This window comes from Parastagonospora nodorum (assembly GCF_000146915.1).
Source record: "Parastagonospora nodorum SN15 chromosome Unknown scaffold_1, whole genome shotgun sequence".
NCBI lineage: Eukaryota > Fungi > Ascomycota > Dothideomycetes > Pleosporales > Phaeosphaeriaceae > Parastagonospora > Parastagonospora nodorum.
Window position 1 is genome coordinate 1,696,439 of NW_001884549.1, and position 21,612 is coordinate 1,718,050.

The 21,612-nt window shown below is 52.0% G+C and overlaps 12 protein-coding genes across 12 annotated transcripts; 2 read left to right on the forward strand and 10 right to left on the reverse strand.

The window, feature by feature from the left end:
* Positions 1-7: 7 nt before the first annotated feature.
* SNOG_00751 (hypothetical protein) lies at positions 8-871 on the forward strand (the record flags this gene model as incomplete). The annotated part of the gene is made up of 4 exons (XM_001791375.1): positions 8-133; positions 184-299; positions 355-674; positions 822-871. 4 exons carry the CDS (start codon positions 8-10, stop codon positions 869-871), a joined length of 612 nt encoding a protein of 203 aa, XP_001791427.1.
* Positions 872-1,069: 198 nt separating this feature from the next.
* SNOG_00752 (hypothetical protein) lies at positions 1,070-2,412 on the reverse strand (the record flags this gene model as incomplete). The annotated part of the gene is made up of 2 exons (XM_001791376.1): positions 1,070-1,204; positions 1,258-2,412. 2 exons carry the CDS (start codon positions 2,410-2,412, stop codon positions 1,070-1,072), a joined length of 1,290 nt encoding a protein of 429 aa, XP_001791428.1.
* A 121-nt stretch (positions 2,413-2,533) lies between these two features.
* SNOG_00753 (hypothetical protein) lies at positions 2,534-2,956 on the reverse strand (the record flags this gene model as incomplete). Its single annotated transcript, XM_001791377.1, has 3 exons — positions 2,534-2,674; positions 2,755-2,798; positions 2,851-2,956. The coding sequence occupies 3 exons, from the start codon at positions 2,954-2,956 to the stop codon at positions 2,534-2,536; spliced, it is 291 nt and encodes a 96-aa protein (XP_001791429.1).
* A 589-nt stretch (positions 2,957-3,545) lies between these two features.
* SNOG_00754 (hypothetical protein) lies at positions 3,546-4,430 on the reverse strand (the record flags this gene model as incomplete). Its single annotated transcript, XM_001791378.1, has 3 exons — positions 3,546-4,016; positions 4,075-4,146; positions 4,200-4,430. The coding sequence occupies 3 exons, from the start codon at positions 4,428-4,430 to the stop codon at positions 3,546-3,548; spliced, it is 774 nt and encodes a 257-aa protein (XP_001791430.1).
* A 726-nt stretch (positions 4,431-5,156) lies between these two features.
* SNOG_00755 (hypothetical protein) lies at positions 5,157-6,758 on the reverse strand (the record flags this gene model as incomplete). The annotated part of the gene is made up of 4 exons (XM_001791379.1): positions 5,157-5,315; positions 5,364-5,537; positions 5,586-6,665; positions 6,705-6,758. 4 exons carry the CDS (start codon positions 6,756-6,758, stop codon positions 5,157-5,159), a joined length of 1,467 nt encoding a protein of 488 aa, XP_001791431.1.
* A 1,078-nt stretch (positions 6,759-7,836) lies between these two features.
* On the reverse strand, positions 7,837-9,435 carry SNOG_00756 (hypothetical protein; the record flags this gene model as incomplete). Its single annotated transcript, XM_001791380.1, has 6 exons — positions 7,837-8,142; positions 8,274-8,338; positions 8,392-8,416; positions 8,647-8,866; positions 8,926-9,059; positions 9,247-9,435. 6 exons carry the CDS (start codon positions 9,433-9,435, stop codon positions 7,837-7,839), a joined length of 939 nt encoding a protein of 312 aa, XP_001791432.1.
* A 373-nt stretch (positions 9,436-9,808) lies between these two features.
* SNOG_00757 (hypothetical protein) lies at positions 9,809-13,468 on the reverse strand (the record flags this gene model as incomplete). The annotated part of the gene is made up of 2 exons (XM_001791381.1): positions 9,809-11,824; positions 12,143-13,468. 2 exons carry the CDS (start codon positions 13,466-13,468, stop codon positions 9,809-9,811), a joined length of 3,342 nt encoding a protein of 1,113 aa, XP_001791433.1.
* Positions 13,469-14,323: 855 nt separating this feature from the next.
* Positions 14,324-15,660, reverse strand: SNOG_00758 (hypothetical protein; the record flags this gene model as incomplete). The annotated part of the gene is made up of 5 exons (XM_001791382.1): positions 14,324-14,371; positions 14,419-14,642; positions 14,692-15,362; positions 15,419-15,551; positions 15,618-15,660. The coding sequence occupies 5 exons, from the start codon at positions 15,658-15,660 to the stop codon at positions 14,324-14,326; spliced, it is 1,119 nt and encodes a 372-aa protein (XP_001791434.1).
* Positions 15,661-16,091: 431 nt separating this feature from the next.
* SNOG_00759 (hypothetical protein) lies at positions 16,092-16,399 on the forward strand (the record flags this gene model as incomplete). The annotated part of the gene is made up of 2 exons (XM_001791383.1): positions 16,092-16,203; positions 16,290-16,399. 2 exons carry the CDS (start codon positions 16,092-16,094, stop codon positions 16,397-16,399), a joined length of 222 nt encoding a protein of 73 aa, XP_001791435.1.
* A 341-nt stretch (positions 16,400-16,740) lies between these two features.
* On the reverse strand, positions 16,741-17,549 carry SNOG_00760 (hypothetical protein; the record flags this gene model as incomplete). The annotated part of the gene is made up of 3 exons (XM_001791384.1): positions 16,741-17,057; positions 17,138-17,256; positions 17,518-17,549. 3 exons carry the CDS (start codon positions 17,547-17,549, stop codon positions 16,741-16,743), a joined length of 468 nt encoding a protein of 155 aa, XP_001791436.1.
* Positions 17,550-18,082: 533 nt separating this feature from the next.
* On the reverse strand, positions 18,083-19,358 carry SNOG_00761 (hypothetical protein; the record flags this gene model as incomplete). The annotated part of the gene is made up of 2 exons (XM_001791385.1): positions 18,083-19,054; positions 19,143-19,358. The coding sequence occupies 2 exons, from the start codon at positions 19,356-19,358 to the stop codon at positions 18,083-18,085; spliced, it is 1,188 nt and encodes a 395-aa protein (XP_001791437.1).
* A 689-nt stretch (positions 19,359-20,047) lies between these two features.
* On the reverse strand, positions 20,048-20,782 carry SNOG_00762 (hypothetical protein; the record flags this gene model as incomplete). Its single annotated transcript, XM_001791386.1, has 2 exons — positions 20,048-20,213; positions 20,307-20,782. The coding sequence occupies 2 exons, from the start codon at positions 20,780-20,782 to the stop codon at positions 20,048-20,050; spliced, it is 642 nt and encodes a 213-aa protein (XP_001791438.1).
* Between the last annotated feature and the right edge of the window lie 830 nt (positions 20,783-21,612).

Consider the following 21,612-nt stretch of genomic DNA (forward strand, 5'->3'; position numbering starts at 1 on the left):
CTTCAATATGGGTGCATGTCCTTCATCCCCCGTGTGTCCCACACACAACCAATGTACATTCGACGCCAATGGCTCCTCCTTCGCATTCGCCTGCGGCCTCGATTACTCCGGCGGAGACATTGAGTCGGTTCAAGTCCGTCCCATCCCTCGCTTTCCCATCTCCATCTCTCCTGACAGCTACAGACATCTTCGATAACCGATTGCATATCCCTCTGCACCACCACTCCCTCCTGCACCGCAATAACCTTCAGCGACTCCGCATGCTCGCTGAAGAATATTTCCGCGACTCCAACACTCAAGTACAACACCTCATCCTCTCCCCTTCGCTATAAACAAACCTAACCAATCTCCCAGCCCAACTGCATCAGCCGCATATATCTACACCTCCCCCTCCACCTCCACCTCTTCCCTTTCCGAAGCCATTATCCCCTGCCCCCCGTTCCCGAAGACAAACCTCCTCTCCAACCCTTCCTTCGAGCACCGCTCCCTCCTAAATTGGACGCAGTCCACAACCGCCCCAGCCCGCGAAGGCATACCCTCCACTTCATCCCCACACACGGGATCCTACGCATTTATCGCTGCAGGGGGCGTGACGCTAGCTCAGAAGATTCCCGTGCTGTCGCGACGCAGTTACACAATGGGCTTGTGGACCAAGCAGACGCACGAAAGGGCGTGTGAGTGCCATGTGCGTTGGGAGGGCGAGACGAAGGTGCGCTTTACGCCGGGAGTGGAGTATGGGCGGAGGAGTGTCATGTTTCCTGTCGGGGAGGGGGCTGTGGAGGGGAGTGTTGAGATAGGGGTTGAGTGTGAACGTAGCAAAGGGGAGGTGTGGATTGATGATGTTAGTTTCGAGATTGGATGGGCCGGATAAGTGGTTGTTTAGAGAGAGCAATGGTATGCGTAAATTCAAATGTCCAAGCTGTTTCTATATACTCAATTCCAGCCGCTGTATGCCTCGCTTCAATTATTCGACATGTATGGAACGTGCCGTGGTGGTGCGAAGAGAATCTATGGATATCACAAAGAAGAGAAGAGAGTCGTGAGGTGCGGAATTGGCATGTTTAGGATATTATGCCTTCTCCTTCTTCTTTTCCTTCTTGTCGTGATGGTGCTTCTCGTGCTTGTTTTCCTTCTTCGCACTGGCTTCGGCCATAAGCTGCTCAAAGGCCATGAAGTCGCCTTCTTCTTCAGGATCGCGTTCAGCCTATACGTTGTTAGTCTGGATCCAATCGCAATGCTATGATGGAAAATGCCTACCTTCTGGAACATCTCTCCAATGATCATCAGCGCTTGTGCTCGCTCTACCCGCTTATCCAACTTCACCTTCTTATCGTTCAAAACTTCATCGCAGATGTCACGCAGCACACTCTGAATCTCGAACTTGCTGCCTCTCCACGCGGCTGCGAGGATCTTGCCCGTGACCTTCTTCTCGTATTCGGCCTTCTTCTCATCAGTCCATGCCTCACCACCCGCCTCTTCTAGCTTGGCCATCTCTTCCATGGTCAGCTGCGCGTCTATCGCAGCCGACATGGTGCTCCAGGTGTCCTTCACCAATGTACCCTTGTCCTTGATACGGCTGAAGAAACCAGAAATGCCGAGGAATTTCTGAGATTTGAGGAAGGATGATGCCTTCATGGTGTAGGTCGTACCGATAGCGTGAAGGATTTCTATACCAAAGGATTCCATCTTGAGGTTTTCAATCTCCAATCGGATCTTGTCCTTGAAGGCGGCGGTGACGTCGCTGGCCTTGTCGGTCTCGGTCCAGACGGAGATGCGGTCGATGAGCTTCTTGGAAAGGTTAGCGATGCGCTCTTCCCGGATCTTCTTGCGTTCCAGTTCGTATGCTGCTAGCTCCTCTCGCTGCTCTTTGGTCAAGCCGGCCTTCTTCTTCTGCTTCTCGCGCAGCTCCTTCTCAGCGTCCGTCATACCTGCAGCTTCCATGCGTGCATCCTCTTCCGATTTGTCCATGATGGCGGCTCGGATAGGCATGCCCCGCGTCTGCGGTGTGCTCGAGCCGGATGCTGCGGCTGGTGTGGTCGTGGTACCTGCGGCAGTGGCAGTGGCACTGGCAGTGGCAGTGGACGACTCTGCAGCGGGTTCGGCGTAGGCAGGCGGCGGCGCACCATATGCTGGTGGCGCATCTGCCGCATGTGCTCCTGCTCGCTCCGCTTCAGCCTCTGCCTCTTTGGCTTTGGCGGCAGCACTTGGTGTCGTGGCGGGATCCGTGGGCCCGGTCGCGGGAACAGCACCAGTAGTGCCAGTCGTCTGTCCTGCTGCTTCAGCTGAGCCTGAGACCTCGGCCGCCTTCTCTGCCTCTGCAGCTGCGGCCTCCTGCTCCTCCATCTCGCGCATCGAGATCTCCATGGTCTTGGTAAGGTCCTTCATCAGCGAGATCTCGCCAATCCTACACATGTCAGCCTGCGTTCTCGCTCCCTCTACCGAGACAAGATGTCTCTTCACATGTATCATACCAGTCTACAAAGGCTTCTCCACCAAAAATCATGGTGAAGAACTCGGACGGGTCCTCTGTTGCCTAGTCAGCGCTCCGTACTTGTAAAGCTGTTGGTAGACGAGTCGTACCAAACCCGCTGCTCGGCATCGCTCCTTCCTTTCCATACTTGTCGTACGCTGCTCGCAGCTGGTCGTCGCTCAGGATCTGGTATGCTTCTCCAATCTGTCATGGTGTGAGCCCCGCTATCCTACAACACTGCCGAAAAGGCGCAGAGGCCCGAATGCAAAAGGCGGTCAGCGTACTTGTTGGAATTTTGCGTGCGCGGTTTCATCGCCGGGGTTCTTGTCTGCGGCCATGTGAGCATTCGCTACATTTCTATTCGTGCGGGCGCTGGTTACCGGGATGCAGTTTGATCGCAAGTTTGCGGTATGCCTTCTTGATTTCGAGTTCGCTTGCCGTGGGCGTTACGCCGAGGGCGTCATAGTATGCTGTTTCTACAACCATGGTTGCGTATATCAAATATGGGGGGAGGGTGAAGGAACAGTGACTTGTTATGTAGCGTTGGGCGCGCGTCGGGGCCGCATGTACCTTCCGAAATTCCTGCGCCGCACGTTCAGCCACAAGTCGACGTCACCAGCGCTAGTGCCATCCGGGGTCTGGTGATTGCGAGTTGCGAATGCACAACCCCACCGCCGGCCGCAGTCCAAGGTTCGCTAAAATAGCAATAAGCTCAGCATAGCGCAGAAACAGCAGTGCATCTAAGTTTTCATTCGTAGTTATGCTAGATGAGAGAGCTTCAGTCTATCAAATACCTTCAAGCTGGGTATAATTCTCATGATCAGATGAAGCATGTCAGAAACCCGATATCACCTGTCGCCGCCCATGCATACGCCATGCCGTAAATCCGATCCCGTAATCATGACCAGTATTGAGTACTTTTAGACTTTTAGTCCATCCAGGAGTAAATAACGAGGGCGCAGTCCATTCAAGAGAACGCGCACGGGAGTTTGATGAAGTAAGGAAACCGGTGAGTGGGTCGAGCTCGGTATTCGCCTCGCTCGACGCTGGTAAACTTGCTGTGTCTTGGGCTTGTTTAGACGACGAATTTGGCCTTCGCACGGGTGCTGCCGGCATGTGCAGCGTCGGTGTGACCAGAGAACTCTACGGCCTCCTTGTCGTTGAGCTGGAGAGACTGCTTGAACCGCTTGCCGATCTTGAGGAGCACTTCCTTGCCCTGCTCAGTGGTACGGGCCTTGCCGCCGTCGCCTGGAATAGCGCGACCAACCGTCCGCGTCCAGAGACCGATACGGTAGAAGCCTCGTCGAACGTTGACGACAACGCCCATGACCTCGTTGTCCTCCTCATCCTCGAGGTTCTCACCAATGGCAGCGAGCATGACGTGCAGCCAGAGTGCGTCGATGTTGATGGCCTTCTTGTCCTTGAACTGGAACGCCCACTTGCCTCCGTGCTTGTTCTGCGCGTCTTCCCACTCGGGCCGCACGCCCTTCTTGAAGAGATGGTAGTCGGACTTGAGCGCAAGGTCGGAGGTAGGGGTGATGTTGTTCTGCACACATGGTCAGTACAGGAATGTATTCGTGAGCCGCACAAGACACAAGACGTACGTAGATGCCCCAGAACTCCTCGACTGAGTCAAACGAAATGACTTCCTTCAGCAGATCTGCCCAGTTGTCGCCCTGTGCATGTCAGCTAAGCCATATAGTATGGCACAGTGCACTCTGAAACATACCTTGCCGCTCGGCGGCTTGGTGAACCATAGCGACCATGTGTTCATGAGCGGGTGCTTGACGTTGAAGTTCTCGGGGTCGTGGAAGACGGTGCGGACGTCGCCCTCGTTTGTGGTGTTGCTGGCGGACGACTTCTCGTTGGTGCTGTCGCCTGAGCCCTCCGTGGGCGAGATGGGGATCGTGTCAAGCGGGACCTGCTGGTCGGGCTTGGGTGCAGTCGCAACGTCGGCCATTGTGGATTGTGGTGGGTGAGAAGTGTGTAGAGAAATTAGAGTGCTGTTGATAGCCAAGTCGAGCTGCGAGCGAGGTCGCAGGTGGTGGTGTAGGAGGTAGAAGTAGAGGTGGTCTGTTGGCGGGCGTCTAAGTTGAAGGTGGGGTCGTCAAAGTCGCGCCAGGCGATCTCTTTACAGGCGCAGTCGCGGGGCTGTCTTCGTTAGACAGCGGAAGGACCTACGGCGGATTATTTGGTTGTGGCGTGTGGAAATTGGGTGCGGGCGTGTGTCTGCTTTCCCCAAGAAGACGAGAAAATGCAGGTGCCATAGAGGGACCGCTTGCGCTAAGCCCTGATTGGCCACCTCCGTCGGCGTCTCACCACTGTCTCCAACCCGCACACAAGGTCACAATGTGAACTCTGTTGGCAGAAGGATTGCATTTTGCTGTCTAAGTAGAAGTATGTCCGCATCGCTGTTATGCGCTGACGCCATCATAGCATCAGCCCAAGAACAGCCTCGTCGCCGAGCAAGACGCATTCTGATATAAGCACTTCTCGGCCCAATCACTGCCATCAAGAGGGCGGGATTGGAATTTGACATCCGTGCTATGTCCAGTTCACTGAAGCCACCTCCTCACTACTGATGCGAACAGTTATATTAGAAATTTGTTGAGTGCATACCTGGGCGGAAGAACCGAGGTGCTAGCAATTATAATACATATAGACATGACGGCCTGGGAGCTTATCCTTAGAGCTCGCTGTGGCCCGGAGCTGCCTCCACAACCTTTGTGACCTCCGCAATCTTCGTGGCATTCGACGCGCCCCAGCCGAGGAGCTGTCCGAACTGTTCTTTGGCCTGATAGTAAGCAATGTCGAAGCGAGCACCCGCCAGGTATGCGACAAAAAGCTGGAGGTGATTAGCATGGACCGAACGACAAAACAGGTTGCAACTTACCATGAAGAACGAAATAACGCCGACAGTTAGCAGCACCGCCGATATCATGTAGATCAGATCCCACTTTGCCTCCTCGTCTTCCTTCTTCTTCTTCGCAGCTTCCTCGGCACTTGCGGGCGTCTCCTTGGCAGGCGGCTTCTGTGATGGGAAGATGGACTCGATGAACTGTTCTATCTGTATGGATGTCAGCTTGTGTCATTCGCATCTCTCGCCTCAACTCACCCTGCCTAGAGCAATGCTGATCTTCAGGAAATTCGGATCATTTGGGTTGTTCTTCTGATGGATCTTTCGCGTGTATTTCTTGAAAACCTGGCACACCAGTTCCAAATTCTGTGTTGACTCGATCATGAGTTGACACGCCTCTCCCTTGGTGATCTTGACGTTCTTCTGGAATATGGCGTAGTTTTGGAAGCAGACTTCTAGAGTAGCGATAGCCATGGACTGTGGGATGGCGCAAAAGTTGAAGACACTCTGCTCTCTGAGACCTGCGAGGTAGTAGAGACAGTCGTCCGCCCGGGTCAGGGCTGTGAGGATCATCTCTGAACTCGCCGCAAGTGCCTTCTCCTTGTTCTCGGGCTTGAACATGTCCTCGAAATTGTCAACATGCTTGGACCAGATCTCGCGTGGCCAGAATCGTCGTCCGTCGTCCAAGTCTTCTTTGATGTCGCGGGTGATGTTTACCTGCTGGAGGAACTGGCCCATGGATTCCATGAGCTCTGGCTTCCTGAGCAGGGCTTCGTTGGCAAGACCAGCCTCAACAAACAATCGCGTCAGGCCCTCGCCCACGAGACCAGCGACGTAATGGCAATAGAGTTCGTAATCCTTGAGGGTGTTGACTCCGTTCGTGTTGTGCTCGGCGTTGTTCGCATAGTCTGCCATGCCGTTGCCCATGCGCTTCGTGATGTCCTTGATGATGTCCCGGTACGCCGGCTTGATCTTCTTGAATTCCTCAATCACAACATTGAACTCGACAAGTAGCTGCCTGTCCTTCTCATTCGGGCCGTTATCGTTAAATGTCCAGCCATCCTGCTCCAGGAGGTTCTGGAAATCCCGCAGGATTGGCTCCTTCTTCTCCAACGGTATCGTCATGTCGTCCTCCACCGTGTCGAGACCGCGCAGGATGAGGTAAAAGAGCGCTACGGGCACGAGAAGCTCGGGGTGCAGCTCCAGGATGACAGCGGAAAAACTCCGGCTCGTCTTCTCGAGGAAGAAGAAGCATCGCTTGAGACTCTCCGTCTCCTTGGACTCATCGCGCTCGTGAACGGGGTTGTGCCACACTTTCCTGCGCGCATTGTCAGAAGACTGGCGACACCAAAGAATTCACGTGTTTGCCGAATCTACATACCATTGGATCATTGACCGCAGTTCGCTGGGGTGGACCGCGTAGTATAACATGTTCAATGGGCTCGGCATGGTGGGCAAAATTAAGGAGGCGCAGGTGGTAAAGAGAAGTGTTGGCAAGCCGTCTGTCAACTACACCGATCGTGTGAAGTGAAGGTCGAGAAGAGTTCCAATTAAAAAGTAGTACTTGTAAGGTAGCAAAGGAGAGGTCCCGATTACCAGGACTTGTTTATGGGGCAGCCGAAAGGTTCATCACCGGGCGCACGGCTCCACATTTTGCCAGGACCCTGTTTGCGCACGGTTGCCACCTGGGCAGGCCGCTTTCCTCCGTGCCGTTCGAGTGGCCGCGCCGTTTACCATCACTCAATTGACCCGAATCCCGTTCGCAAGTCTCACAGTATCACGCACAGCACATAGACGACGTCGCCTGTAATAGTAAACAGAAGGTAAAATCAAGGTGATAGCAATCGTGCTTCCTCACTCTTCACAATCACTCTTGGTATAGGAGAGCTAGCGCTATGTCATTTTCCCGTCTCCGTTCCAAGGATTGTTCCATTCAAGGTCACGCGTACCAGTAATCACACAGGTGGCATCCTCAATAATTTTTTAGACGCAAGGACAGCATGCCAGTCCAGCTTCCATTCATACTCAATATCGTGCGCGGCCATCTTGCGCATTCCAACCCCTGGGAAACAGTTTGAGACGGGCAAACGCTGCAGAGAGTCATCCGTTGGAAGCTGTCATCTAAGGACTAGACGGCAAGGAAAACCATGCTAGAGGCTGGAGCGTCGATGTTAGCGGGGAACGGGTCACGCTCAGACCCGACGTGGGAGAAGGGTAAGAGAAACACGCGCATCACAAATCGCAAAGAGAAGGGAAACGAGGCACAGCGGATAAACGAACGACTTATACATTTTAAGGACTAGTCAGACCACTTTCTAACAGCCGAGTGGTCTTTATTGTCGAACCAAACGAACGAAAATGCATCGCTGTGCTGCTATGCTACCAAATGAGCTATTGCAATCAGCATGAGATGGACCAAGGAGTGTGGCCAACTTACTGTAAATCTTTGCCTATGCTTTCTTGACCTGAAAGCTTCCTGCAAATTCCAACTAATGATTAGTCAAACTACTCACCACAAGTTAAACCTGCTGAGCCATCTTTTGGCTGGAGTGGCAGGATATCCCGATGGCTTTGTGGCCTTGTAACCACTAGCGGGCTTAGGGCTTGGCTTGCTGTTAGCAGGATATCCAGCGTTCCCTGGCCTCGGTTTGGTTCCAGATGTCGGCTTGGGCTTGTCAGCAGGCGCTGGCTCCTGGCCCTCCCAGTACTTCGAGTCATCTGGGAAGTACGGCTCGTCGACACCGTCACCTACCCACATGGGTGGGCGGTTTTCTCCAGCGCCCTGGGTAGGGTAGCTGTTCACGGAAGGCTTCTTCTATCGATGTGTCAGCTTGCTACATGTCACAGAATATCGGCGCAGCGTTAGCATGATCCCAAGGTTAGTAATTGTCCGAGCAGCTAATGGCAGATTTGATCCGAGGCAGTCTAGTCATTTCGAAGCTTGACAGTTGATGTTGGACGAGGGAGTTTATAGATGGAGATGGTCGTGAGCCGTGATGACTGGACAGATTCTAGCATCTTGAAAGTCAGCAAGTTATTCGAAGCAGAGAATAGAGGCACTTACCAGGTCTCCGTGTCAAGGTAGCTAGCTGTGGACATGTCATCCAGAACTGATTTCGGGTGTTCATTCGCAAAAGTCGATTTCAAGAGATGGAAGATTCGTAGACCGCTGTATCTTATCTGCCAAAGCCTGCCAGTTCAATCACGAGAGCATCTCATGTCTGAGCCGAAGCGCAAACGATACCATACTTACCCCAGGATCACGTCACGACATATGCAGAGCCAGACTGGGCAACCGATCGAGATGAAAAGAACTCACTGTGCTGGTTCCTCCGGCCACAAAGTCTTGGTTAACCCAGACGTTGATAGCATTGGTGCCACCGCATGCCTGCTTGTTGTTACCCTTGCAAGCAGTCCTGCATGTCTTGGTCGCCCTGGAGTGCTTGTAGCTGTTACCACAGCGGCAGTCTTGGCCATTCTCCGTTCCGAAGTATCTGTATGGCGCAGCGGGTGCGGCTGTCGATTTCCTGGTACAGAACCTGCGAAGAAGTGAGCATGTGGACTTCACCAGCATCTGGGAAGTGGATGAGTGGCTCACGATTTACAGCTCTGCTGAGTCAAGCTCGAGCTGCCGTTGAAGGACGGACCATCGAGGAGTCGTGCTCCGGTCCCGCCCACTGCGTCTTCGAAACATCCTTCGTACTTGTTGTTCGGGTAGGTCGTGTTAAGTGTCTACAAATAAAGCGTCAGCAGACTGCTAAAAAGCAGTTTTTTGACAATAATCAGTTGCTGCAAAAGTCTGGCTCTGCATAAGACACAAATGAAAAGCATGAGCTGTTGGGGTTAGTTCTACCAATGGTGGCTGCTTGTTAATATACGGCTGGGCAAGGGGCTACAGGGGAAAAGTTGAAAGTTTGACAAGGAACATCGCCTTGACAGTAAAGAACGACAAAACGAATGCGCGGTGATGCTCGGGACGGTTCGTGAAGATGTTCGGCATGGATTTATAGCTGTCTGGAGATGTTCGGGCGTTGCCAGTTTTAGGAACCTGGAATGAAGCTGAACGCGATTTGGTCGCTAGGGATGAACATCTAGAACATGAGGACATTGGGAATGTGCAATGACCTTCCGTTCCAATGACAAGGCCGACTTGAAAGCTCATCTTTACGTATGGTTAAAGCATTAACGTCGCAAGAATGTCAATATCCCTTCTCGTTCGTTGTTACCGCGTTTTCAAGGTTCCACTGCGGCTGCCGATGTGTTCGAGTAGTCACGCTAGGGTCCCCTTCATGAATTCCACTCCAACATTGGGCAGCCCTGAAGCTTTTAATCTCGAACAATTCCGCGCTTCTGCCGGGACAATGGTGGATTGATCCTTCGTCTGTACGAGCAGCAAGACTAGGAACAATGAAATCTCAGACGACTTTTACCCCGTGTATATGGCGAGCTGCTTGTATCGAGATGACAAAGATTTCTACGAATTACTGCTTCCTCATCGCTCGAACCAGATCTCCAAATCTGCTTTCCACTGCCTCAGCTAATTCAATAGGATTGCCTGTCTCCACAATCTCGCCCGTATCCATGACGAGTACCCTATCGAAATCCATAACCATGTCAAGCCGATGACTCACGGCTACCACAGTATAGTTCTCGAACTCCTTCTTGATGATCTCTTGCATGCGACGTTCCGTCTGAACATCTACACTCGAGCTCACTTCGTCGAGCAATAAAATCCCGCCTCGTATCGACTGTCGCGCTCGTACACGCTGTCGAAGCAATGCGCGACCGACAGAATAAAGCTGCCGCTGCCCAGCGCTCAAGGTTCCTGATGACATGCCTGCTTCTAGGCCGCCGTGCTCCGCTACAAACTCCCACAAGCCGACGGCTCCTAGAACGTCTCTGCATTCTTCAGCTGTTGAGGCGTTGTTTGGGTCTAGATTTGCTTGAAATGTGGACCCATCCGGCAAAAACACAGACTCTTGTGGAACAGCAATGATACGCTGACGTAGGGCCATTCGATCGAGTTTCCGAAGTGAGATTCCGTCCATGATCGTATTGTCCGCTGTCTCAGCAACAGGGTCTAAGAGTTTGAGGAGGAGAGCGATCATGCTGGACTTGCCGCTACCGGTACGTCCGCAGATTGCTACCTTTTCACCAGGGTTAATGGTCACACGGATATCGCGAAGAGCAAGCCTTGGCATGCACTCGCCTTCACATGGCTTGCTGTACGTTGCGGAGACACCATTGATAGCGACAGTACCATGTTCTGGCCACTCTTGGGGAGGAATGATAGTCTCCTCGTCCGTGTCTTCAGGTGTGACCGCTTCCCCAAAAGCCTTCAATCGAGCGATTGCGCCTAGTGAGGTCTCTAGCTTCGTCCAGGACAGCACGATACCTGCTAAGCTTTCTCCAAGACCCAGTAGACTGTAGAGAGAAGCGCCGGCGAATCCGGATTTTGAGTGGAGCTGAACTGCGAGCGTAGTCAATATTACTGCCATCACCATGACTACAACATTGAGTACGCAGCTTAACCACTCCTGGACCATGAGCAATAGATACGAGGGCCTCTGGTTTGATTTTGTCAATCGAGCGTTCTTTCTAATGTCTTCGGATGTGAAGCCAAACGAACGCAAAGTCGTGATGCCCCTGACTGTGTCCAGGAAGTGTGTGTACAGCGGACTCTTCGACTCGAGGTCGAGCAGGCGCAATTGTCGAGAAGTACGCAGATAAAATCGCTGCACTACATACAGCAGTATAGCGAGGAACGGGTAGCTGATGGCGAGATATGCGGACGACATAAGCATCACGGCAACCTGTCCGACGGCGGTGGTGAGTGACAACAGCAGGCTGATAGTTGCGTCCGGCAGCTCGGTGTCAATCAAATTGAGGTCTTGCGAGAACAGGTTCGTGGTTACACCTGTATCGGTGTTTGTGAAGAAAGCAAGCGGTGCTTGCACCAGAGTCTGCAAGGCACTGCCATGCATGTTCGCACCGACCTTCTTGATCGAGCTGATGAGGATGGTAATACCGAGAAGCAGCAGGGAGGCCGTCGCACAAGCTTGGAGTGAGCCATATATCGCCACGTAGTAGGCGTTTGAATGAGTAGGGTTTACTGACTTCATATCCTCGGTCCAAAAGGTGAGCCAAACAGTGGGAAAACTGATGAAGAAACCCCAGAGTGCTGCGAAGATACCGATACTAGATGCCAGAGGTATGCCCATGTTCTTGATCCAGTGTTTGTATACTGAACGATCTCCAATTTGGCGCGCCGCATCGATCTTCGGCGCCAGAGCCTCGCTCTTCGTCGTCGGCGACACAGAGACTTGAACTTGTGGAATTTGCGGCGACTCGAAGGATGATTTCGAGCCTATATGTGCCAAGTTCTTAGATGGATTGTAGTGGCTCAATGCTTTACTGGTCATCATTTGCTCGAAAGTACCTTGTACTTCGATAATACCGTTGCCAATAGCAATGATGTGATCAGCAGCAGGCAAGTGCTGCAAGCTATTCGTGCACAGCACCACTGTAGCCCCACGCCTTCGTAGTAACCCCCGTGGTCCAAACACGCTGTTAAAAACATGTTCCTCAGTTTCGGCATCTAAGCCGCTGAAAATGTCGTCCAGCACGAGCAAATCCGTATGTAAATACAGGGCCCGTGCGAGCGAGACACGTTGTCTCTGACCACCGGATAGTGTGACCCCATTAGATCCGACGTTGGTCTCGTCTCGCTGAGGAAACCTAGCTATGTCGTATTCCAGGCCAGTTGAAAGAATGACATCCGTGTACCTGGTTGGATTAAAGACCGAAAAGCCTACTATGTTGTCCTTTATAGATCCGTTGAACAGGTAGGCCGTCTGATCGCAGTAGCCTACATGGCTGGACCGGACTCCAAGCTTTATGTCACCTTCGCTGACCGGCAATTCTCCCAGTAGAGCTTTGCAGATGGTTGACTTCCCCGAAGCTACGGGTCCTATGACCATGTTGAGCGAGCCTCTAGCCAGAGAGAGATTTACATCGCGCAGCACGACTTTGTCTGGTTCCCAGCCATAATTGCCGTTCTTCACAACCACTGCTAGATGAGACGAATCTGTCCTCTCCATAAGGACCTGGCGAACATCCTTACGAGTTTCGCATTCCATAAAAGTCTGGATTCGGGCGAGACAGGCGAACGCAGATACAATTTCTGGAACAGACTGGAAGACGAGCGCCAGCGGAGCTGTCATCAGCCCAAGAAAGGAGAGACTAGTGAACACTCGCGAAGTGTCCAGCGATCCCTGCGCAAATGCGAAGGTGAGTGCTGGTCCTATCAGAAGGGGAAGATAGCCCAGGATTGCGGAGGCAATGTATATGCGACGATATCGGGATCCCGCAGCCAGCTCTTCGACTCGCAACTTCTGCACGTATTCGCGTACGGCGCCAGATAGTCCGGATATCTTTATGCTCTTCATACCACCGATAACAGAAGCAGTCAGGCCGACGCGTAGTTGTACGCGCGACATCCATGCCTTCTGTGAGTCCCCTGTGAAGTTGACAAGAACAGCTAGACAGATAAAGCACACTACAACTAGGCCAATAGCCGCAACGAAGGCAATTCCCAAGCGCCTATAAAGCATCCAAGCGGCTAGTGCGACCTGTATCATCGATGCCCATATCTCATGCACATGTCTGAATCCCATACGGATGCGTTCTATGTCGGTGCCCATCAGTGTCAATGCAGCATTATGGTCCGTGGCTCCAACACGCGCTGTTGTAGCTTTGATGAATATTTCCAGGACCAGTATTGATTGGACCATGATGCGGAAGCGGTGGTGAAAATACCAAGAAAGTGCTGCTGAAACCGCGATGCCGGAGAAGATCAAGAAACTCGCGCCAATCAGCCCATATCCCACATTGGGGTCGAGATCAGGTTGCGCTAGATAGTCCAGCAACGTTTCGATGAAGAAGGGTTGCGAGAAGGTAAAGCCGAGGAGTGCCAAACGAGGGACGATGGGAAGTAGTAGAGGTACTTTGAGGGTGCGTATCAAGACCTTTGCAAGTCCGAACAAGTCACCCTGAAGCTTTTCGTAGAGAAGGTACCGTGAGAACTCGGCGTGGAGGGTCTCCGGGTCGAATGAATTGTCAAGTGGTAAGATGGTGTCCATGGTGAGTATAGTTCGATAGCCTGCCAGGAACATCTTGTTTAACCAGAAGAAGACGCCGAGCGATAGTATGCTACTCGTCTCCTCTGGGCTGTGCTTTTCATCGTTTGGCCAATGAACCCAACTGGTCTTCTGTCGGCACTCCAACATAAGAATGGCTGCTTTAAGAGCCACAGCCCCGCAAAAAGTGCTACTGTAGACATGCTCTGCATGACTGCTCGACGATCGAAATAGAGTTCTTGCCTGTGACACGTCCAGGATGAGACTCAGGCATAAGAATGCAGCTAGTAGGGTTGAAGGTCTTGGGTTTCTGCTGTGCTCGAGTGCACTGAGCGGTACAGTAAGGATTGCAACCGCAAGCCTGAGGACGGCAGCCGCCATTAGCATGCTGGAGATGTGCACATGACTGATTCCCGTGAGTACTACGAGTACCAGAGCAAGACAGCCGTAAGCAGTTAACACACCCTATCTAGCTTATAAGCATACACAAAACCGAACGAGAATCATACTTACGCATTTGATGTACTGAAGCGTCGCCACATGTACTATCTTGCGTCTGTGGATCAAAAAGCCCATGCGTAAACAAGATGCAACAATGAACAACGACGATGGCACGATAGTGAAGAACAATTGCTCGAAGCGGAGGTTGAAATCGAATCCTCTAGTGTCTTGCTGCAACAGTGCGCCATATTCGGTGTCAAAAACCATGACGAATAAGTTTGTGGCATGTATCGCAGACAAGTTCAATGGTTGCTAATAGTGCTGGACATTATGTTTCTTTATCAGTGACTGCAGCCTGATTTCCAATCTGACGTGCATCCTTCAGCTGCCATCTAACCTTTTTCAGTTAGGCCACAACTAGAGCCTCAGTCGAGCCACAACAAATGCAGCCATCAGGTATATGCACTAAATCGTTATCAGCTGCGATCAATTACGCCTGCACTGGAACATACTGCAGAAATGAAATAGGGCAATCCCAAGCCAACACCACCAAGCTTGATAGCATGGACCCACAGCACAGTCATGAGCGGAGCGCCAACTAGCGAGCCCAAGGTCTTCGTTAACATGACTATACTGAAGTCTTGTATGTCGGAGTTTGCAAGCGCTATAAGTGGCGATTTCACGAGCGACATAGTGAACACTGGCAGTGCCGATCCGAGCGCGTATATCATTAGAGCTGGCATGATCAGCATCTCTCAGCCTATCCAACGTCATTTCGGACTCACCAGCTAGCAGCATCCAAAACTTGAGTGCTAGTGCAACACACAGCACACCTAACACAGACACCAAAATGCTAATTTCCGCACCGAGGTAGTTCAAGCGGACTTCAGAGCCGTGGACCGCTTTCGTGGACATGGATGACTTGATAATGCGCGGAACAACGATGGCTAGTAATGTGAAGTTGACGATGGCTTTAGCTGATAGCATGTAGCCTGCTTGCGCAAATGTCCATTCGTAGCGCTTTGAGATGTATTGGACAAGTAGTTTTGTGTCGGAGCTTGCGAGAGCTGTGAGAAAGAATGATACTAGAAGGACTTGGAAGTTTCGCCGACCAGTCAACAGCGCCCGAATCTTTTGTAGTGCATGAAGAATGCTTTGGAAGAGGCCCAGGTGTGTTTCGAAAGCATTGGAGAAGCGACTGGGACTACCACCTTGCTCGTCAAGCAATGGACCGACTCCTGCTGATATGTCTGTAGACTCAATTGATGCTAGAGTTCTGACTTTTGAGTCTGCCGGCTCGGGTAGCATACTGATGACAGGAAAGGCACATGCCAACAGTGCGATGTTAATCCAGAATGGAAGCCATAAGGTCTTGCTCATCGTGAAGGAAGCGATAGTAGGTCCCAAGAAAGATACCACATAAGAAGTTGAGCTGATGTAGGAGAAGTATGACGCTCTTAGTATAATCAGTATCTAGTGTCAGTGTGTTTCATATGGAAAGGTCGAACATACCTCTCGACATATTCTTGCGCCAGCGCCGAAGTCAAGGTGAAAACTGTAGATTGGAACACACATTCGCCGCCCAAGACCGCAAGGAAGGGCCCGAGAATGATAGCTTTTGTCGGGAGAAGGAATTCAAGATGACCTAAGATTATATCAGTCTGTATGCTCGAGAGATAATAATTTATGCAAATTAAGAAATCATTCGTACCAACAACAATTGCCCAGATGCTTAGCCCAATTCTAGGAATCATGTTGCACCAAAGAACCACCTTAAATCCATACTTCTCAGCAACGAAGCTAAACGGGATTGTGATCATGAAATCTGCGTAACATATCAACCAGTGCACCCCATCGTGGCGGTTCAAAAACACTCATACCGCAAACAATTAGTGTCGTTTCCATGATACCCTGTAGCCAAGCAAGCTGTCTTTGAACCTCATTGATCTTGCATAGCTTCTCTGGGATCGAGCCATCGGGAGGAATAGACGCTGGCTCATGGAGCTTGTAATGCTCAAGACATAGACGAGATTCGATGACACGATTTAGAGGCAGAGTGTAGAGAACCGTAGAGAGGTGCACTAGAATTAGAAGACCTATTAATGGCCATATGCGATGTCTTTTGAAATGGAAAGAGGGCATGGGTGATGGTAATGGAGACGGTGGCTCGCCATCAGCGGCAACGATGGCAGGTGCGAGCAGCGGCTTCGTGCTATCATCATCTGACATTGCTCATGCAAATAGTCTCAGCAATGATAAACCAGCATCAAACAGTCGCGAGCCTCATCCAAAATGGCGTATGTCGTTCAATGGCGATGACCGTCCACCTCAGCTAGCGCCAGTGAAGATAAGACGCACGTGACCCAGATAAGACACCTTCCAGAACGCACATTCCCCATCCCTTACATCACGGTCACCAGATTCCCGAATCTCCGTCACCGACAAGACCAGCCTCGCGAAAGTCATAGGTCTCAGACACTGACTCGCAAGTAATCCCACGAGTTGAATGTTCCAAGCATTCTCAGCTTTAAACGCGAAACCCCAACCTCACATCTCCGGTCACGATCGGGATCCGGGGCATCCTGGCCGGGAAGACGCCAGCGCATCGACCGACACCATCGAACCATAACTATAGCGAGCGATTTATGCCCTCGCCCCTTACGAAGATGCCGCGTTCATCCTGTCGGCCCTAGCCTAGCGGACAACGAAACCGGTAATATCTTTCGTTCGCGGAGCTGAGCGGGCACTGAAATGCCGAGCACGCCACAGATTGCTTTGCTGGCACGCCTCATCTTTCGTTCGCAGCTGAAATTGTAGCTCTAGATGAGCGCAGATCAGGGCTTGCTTTTCCCGTGTTTGACTGCTCGGTGCCAAACGTAGCCACCAACAGCACAACCCGTCAAAAGCAACGTGAGCACCCATACTAGGGCCGTGATTTGGGCTTTGCGTGTTCGCCAGCGTCTGGATAGGCTGGCGCCATTGCTGTCGAGGGATATGTAGCTCCGGCGCCAAGGGATGCTGTCCAAGATATCGAATGATTCTATCGAGGCTGGGGATGGGGGTGCAGACGTGGGGTCGTTCTCAGCATACCGAGGACAGAGCAGAGTATCGTCGTCGGTGTAGGGTGCGAGAGGCTGGTAGCGTACGTTGTCTAGTTGCGACATGTAGAGTGTCTGGAGTGGTCAGTCTGAGCTTGCTATGATAGGTCGTCGCAAGCGCCTGTACACTTACAGGAGGCATAGGCGCCGTCCTTTGCTGTTAGATTGCGGGTTTGTGTAAGAAGAGGGAAGAGCGTCCATTTTATTGATGTTGGTGTTGCATTGACGACTGTGAAACATGCGTCGGATGGGCTTCCTTGCAGTTAGGATGCATGATGTTGTGCTTTTACTCGCCCAAAAGCCTCTCATGCCCTTAGGGCGACTGCGACGTGAAACACGCACGAGTGGAAAGGGAACTTGATCAGAAGCGAGAATTGTACAACACCAATGATTTGTTTATTTTTGGCTTTTGGCGACCCTTTTCTATAAGTGATGCTCGTCATAGTCTTTTCCAGCCCGCTGCTAAGTACAATTTGATGAGCCTGCTATCTGCGCTCCACGCCCTTGGCGTACTGTGTATTTTTCACCGTGACTCCTCCACACATGCTGTAAAAAGAGATGCAGAATCCGAACTGAATGTGTGGATTCTAATAAAAGTTTGGAAACGAAAAGAAGGGTATATCTGCTAACGCAAAGCAAACAACACTGGCGAGTGAGCATGCTTTTACGTTCCTGCTACTCGCGTCGCAGGGAGGCAGCAGTCCCGGGATCAATTTCAGCCTGTAGTTGCTTCTCCTCCTTTCCTTGCCCACGGCCCAGACTAGGCCTCGTATTAGATGGACATAATATCCAGGAAGTTGATCTGTCTGGGACCGAACGCTAGCAAGGGTATTGAGCCCAGCGGCGGGGTGACCTTGATTGTTTTGAGGTCGGATGTAACATAGGAAAACTCGAAATGAAAAGAGGAACTTCTTGATATCGCAGAATCTGGAAATACACGCTTGCAAATGCTAGAAGGGATGACGCTCATACACAAATTGTTTTGGTACATTGGGAATACCAGATACTGTTTGTACAGTCGGCAGTGGAGAGGTTTCGACTATCGAAAGCAACAGCCGCAACTCAGAGGGACGACGTTTTACATGTGCTGAGGGTGAAGGTAGGAGTTATGGTAGTACTGGGCCTGTTGTTGCATGTTTGCCGGATGGTCTGGTGTTGGTGTTGTTGGGTATGCTGGCATGGGCTGTGACTTGACAACATAGCCCTGTCCGAAATGGTCGCCTTCGGGAGTAATGGGAGGAGTCATGCATCCATGCTGGACCATTGCAGCACCGTAAGGGTTCTTCTGAGGTGTCTGGGGTCCATACGCATCTGACGCAGGCTTGGCCTCATCAACAGTGACAGTCGGCGGTGGTGTTGGCGGTGCCGCAGCCCGGCGAGCCATTTGAGCTTGTCGTGCAAGGAACTCATCGACAGTGCCAGAAACGTTGGAGAGATGCATGGAAGCATACTTGCGGGAGAGTACGAGGGAAGGCTGGTAGAGGTGGTTCGACAGACCAATGACTGTTTGCGCATCGTAAGCTCCAGCCCAGTCAGTAGTCCTAGCTTGAGGGCGCGAAAGCACACATCGAGCAAGGGCAAGAGCGGACCGAGCCAATACAGATGGTCGGGTAGATACGAACTCCTTATGGAAAAGAGCAATCTCGGCGATGTACAAGGTCATGTGCTCAACTTCGGCATCGTAAGGCGCCTCAGAGAGAGCGATCTGGAGGAAAGCGTCGACAGTGGTATGTCCAATGACCCAGTTGAGGGTTTGCAGAACGTGCCACTCCATCTGAGTGAACATCTCGTCATCGTAAAGGGAGCAGCACATAGACTTCAGTTCTCGTACAGTTGGCACTCTGTCCTTCTTGTCGCCATACTTCGCGGCGATGAGCAGAGCAGCACAGCCAACGAGTTGGTAATGGCGTTTGTAGACGACACGGCGGGAGCAGTAACGGTCAAGGAGGTTGACAGCGAGGAAAAGAGTCTCGGGTAGTAGCTGGAAAGCGGCGTGTGCTTCTACCAAGAAGTCGAGCAGGTAGGGCCTCATGAACCATTGGATCTCTGTCTGAATATCAATTGAGTTGACATCAGGTATGGTTTGTGACTTTTGAGAGTTAGCAAGTTCGTTTCGGAAATGGATGAGGAAGACGCACCTCCATGTGGATCATGTGTTGCATGATGTCCTCTTGGTACTCATCAGCGGTGAGTCTTGACAGTTCCTCAGCAAGTGCTCGCTGTTGCATCCTTGCGATTGCTCTCTGGCGCTCGCGAGCTTCTGCTCGCATAGCGTAGACACCATCATCATGCGATTCGACCCAGTATGAGTCGCAGTGTCCGTATCGGGGTTGGGGTTGTTGATGGTAGGCCATGTTGAGCGAAGTGTCCGGGAGAGTCAAAAAAGTTGGTGGGTTTGGGATCGTGGTGTCGAACGATGATGGGGTCGATGTAGTGAGTGGATGGCTCGGTAGTGAGCTGTATTAGAGAGTGGAAGCCTGGAAGGCAAACGAGTGTAAAGACAGTAGGTAGTTGAGCAAGTAAAGGAAGGTCTCTGGTCGGTGATCCCGTGTAGCTTGAATGGCGGGAAGATGTTATAACAGAGCCTGGACGCGTTCAGTTAGTTCACGTGTAAAGAAAATTGCACCCTAAGCAAGGTGGCAGGGGAGTCGTCATACCTTTCACGAATTAAGATATTAGTTTAAAGAGTGAAATAGTGTACAGTGACACAATATGAAGCAGGACAGGTCGAGGAAATTGGATCCCTTGTCGTTTGCATCCAGAAGATCAGTGGAATTGGGCGGGATTTCTTATCGTGCGATGGGTACCGCAGTGAAAAGGGAGGGTCCTAGGGCAGAGAACGAGCTAACGACTCCGCAGGGGTGAATCGCCAAGAACTGGAATGCAAAGGATCCCAGGGCTGGCAATTGCGAGCTGGAAAAAGTGTCAGAAGTGGAACAAAACGTGATGGTGGTGCGAGCTTGCTTACTATGAGTATCCTCGGGATGGCTGGAGGAGCAGTGAAGACAGTCGATGAGAACTAGGTAAAGAAGTCAGTGTCTGCTCAGCAATCTACGCCGGTAGGCGATGAGAATTCCAACGTGGTGCGCACAACAATCGAATTGAAAAATGGTACGGCGGTTGCCTCTTCGAGACGGGCAATGGATGAAGGAGCGTTGTCCGTTTGAGGTGGAGGAATCGAAAAGTCCAAGGTTGTGCCGTTCGTTTTACTGGGGTCATTTTAATGGTGAATGTCGATACCAGACGGTAAGATAGACTCGTAGGCGCAGACCTTCATCGCGTGACAACGGGACCGAACCCACCAGAGCCGTTGTGTCATCAGTTTAACAGTGATCTCCGCTGAGGCCAAGTGAAGGTGGGTGCGAGAGCACCGGTGGTTTTGGGCATTGGTAGCGACGTGTAGGCGGCATGCAATTTTGACGAACGTCTGGCTTGAGGATCGTGGAAGGTCCTGGTTGGCGAGACACGGTTCGAGGCGATGTGCAATCCGATTGTGTGGCATGCACCGCCCTTGGATCGAATTTTCATTCCGGGAACGTCTTCCGGCGACATGTATTCGCTGCAGACCCCAAGTCTCAACCATCTCGTACTTTTGACGTATGCCACCGCGCTCGGCCACTTTGTCCACCAGTCCCATGTTGTGCTGCCATGTCGATAATTTGCGCTGGTCCACGGGGGAGGCTGTCCTAATTGGGCGGTGAGGGCAGTAGCGATGCGTCCAGGCAACTCCAAACCCACGACGCCACCAAAATCCCGTGACCCGGTAGAAATCCTCCATGACTGCAACACCAACTAAAAAAGAGACATTGACCTACCTGACACGATCCACAAATGGCACAATGTGCACAGGGTAACACGAGGCTGGGCGGACAGGAGTCGGGATTGACGACTGCGGTTGGAGCGACAGGCGGAGGTAGAGCGAGTGTCTCTGCGATCTCGAGTCCCAGCGAGAAGGTGTTGAGAGGCGGCCGAGAGGGGTGAGAGGTGAAGGTACTGAGACAGCTCTAGTACACTCCTGGTCCTAGTTGAGATGGTCCGTTGAGCGAGGAGATGGGGGGAGATTTATGGAAGATGTAGTCGAAACGAGACTCATCGACCAAGCTCCTTGCTACAAACGGGTTGGGGGGGGGGAGGATATGTAGAGAGAGGTGAAGGAGGTGAGGAGAAGAGAGAATCGAAACGGCCTACGAGCTGAAGGTTTGGCACGGATTGGCTAGGACGCCTAGGAACCGAAGGTGGATGGCCACTATACCGCATCGATACCCCGGCAAGCTCACAGCAAGGAACACCAGCGCGCCATTCTGATCCACGGCGCCGTGCGCAACACGACTCGGTTGGGCTGGGCGTCGCTTTGCGTGTTCCATCAGGCAGCGCGCAGGGCCGGGAAACACGCTCCATTGCACGCGTCTGTTGGCCCCGTAAAGTCGGCCAGCATCATTGATCCAGCGTCCATGGGTAGTCCCATACTGTATTCCACACCTCCCGCCTCGGTGCACGCACACCGCACAGTGACATCCACTGGGTGTGCGCCTTGGGGGGTGGGACAGTATCGCCATGGACCTCGCACAAAGAGGCCGTCACGGTTGCGCTGCTGAGCTGCACTCTGCA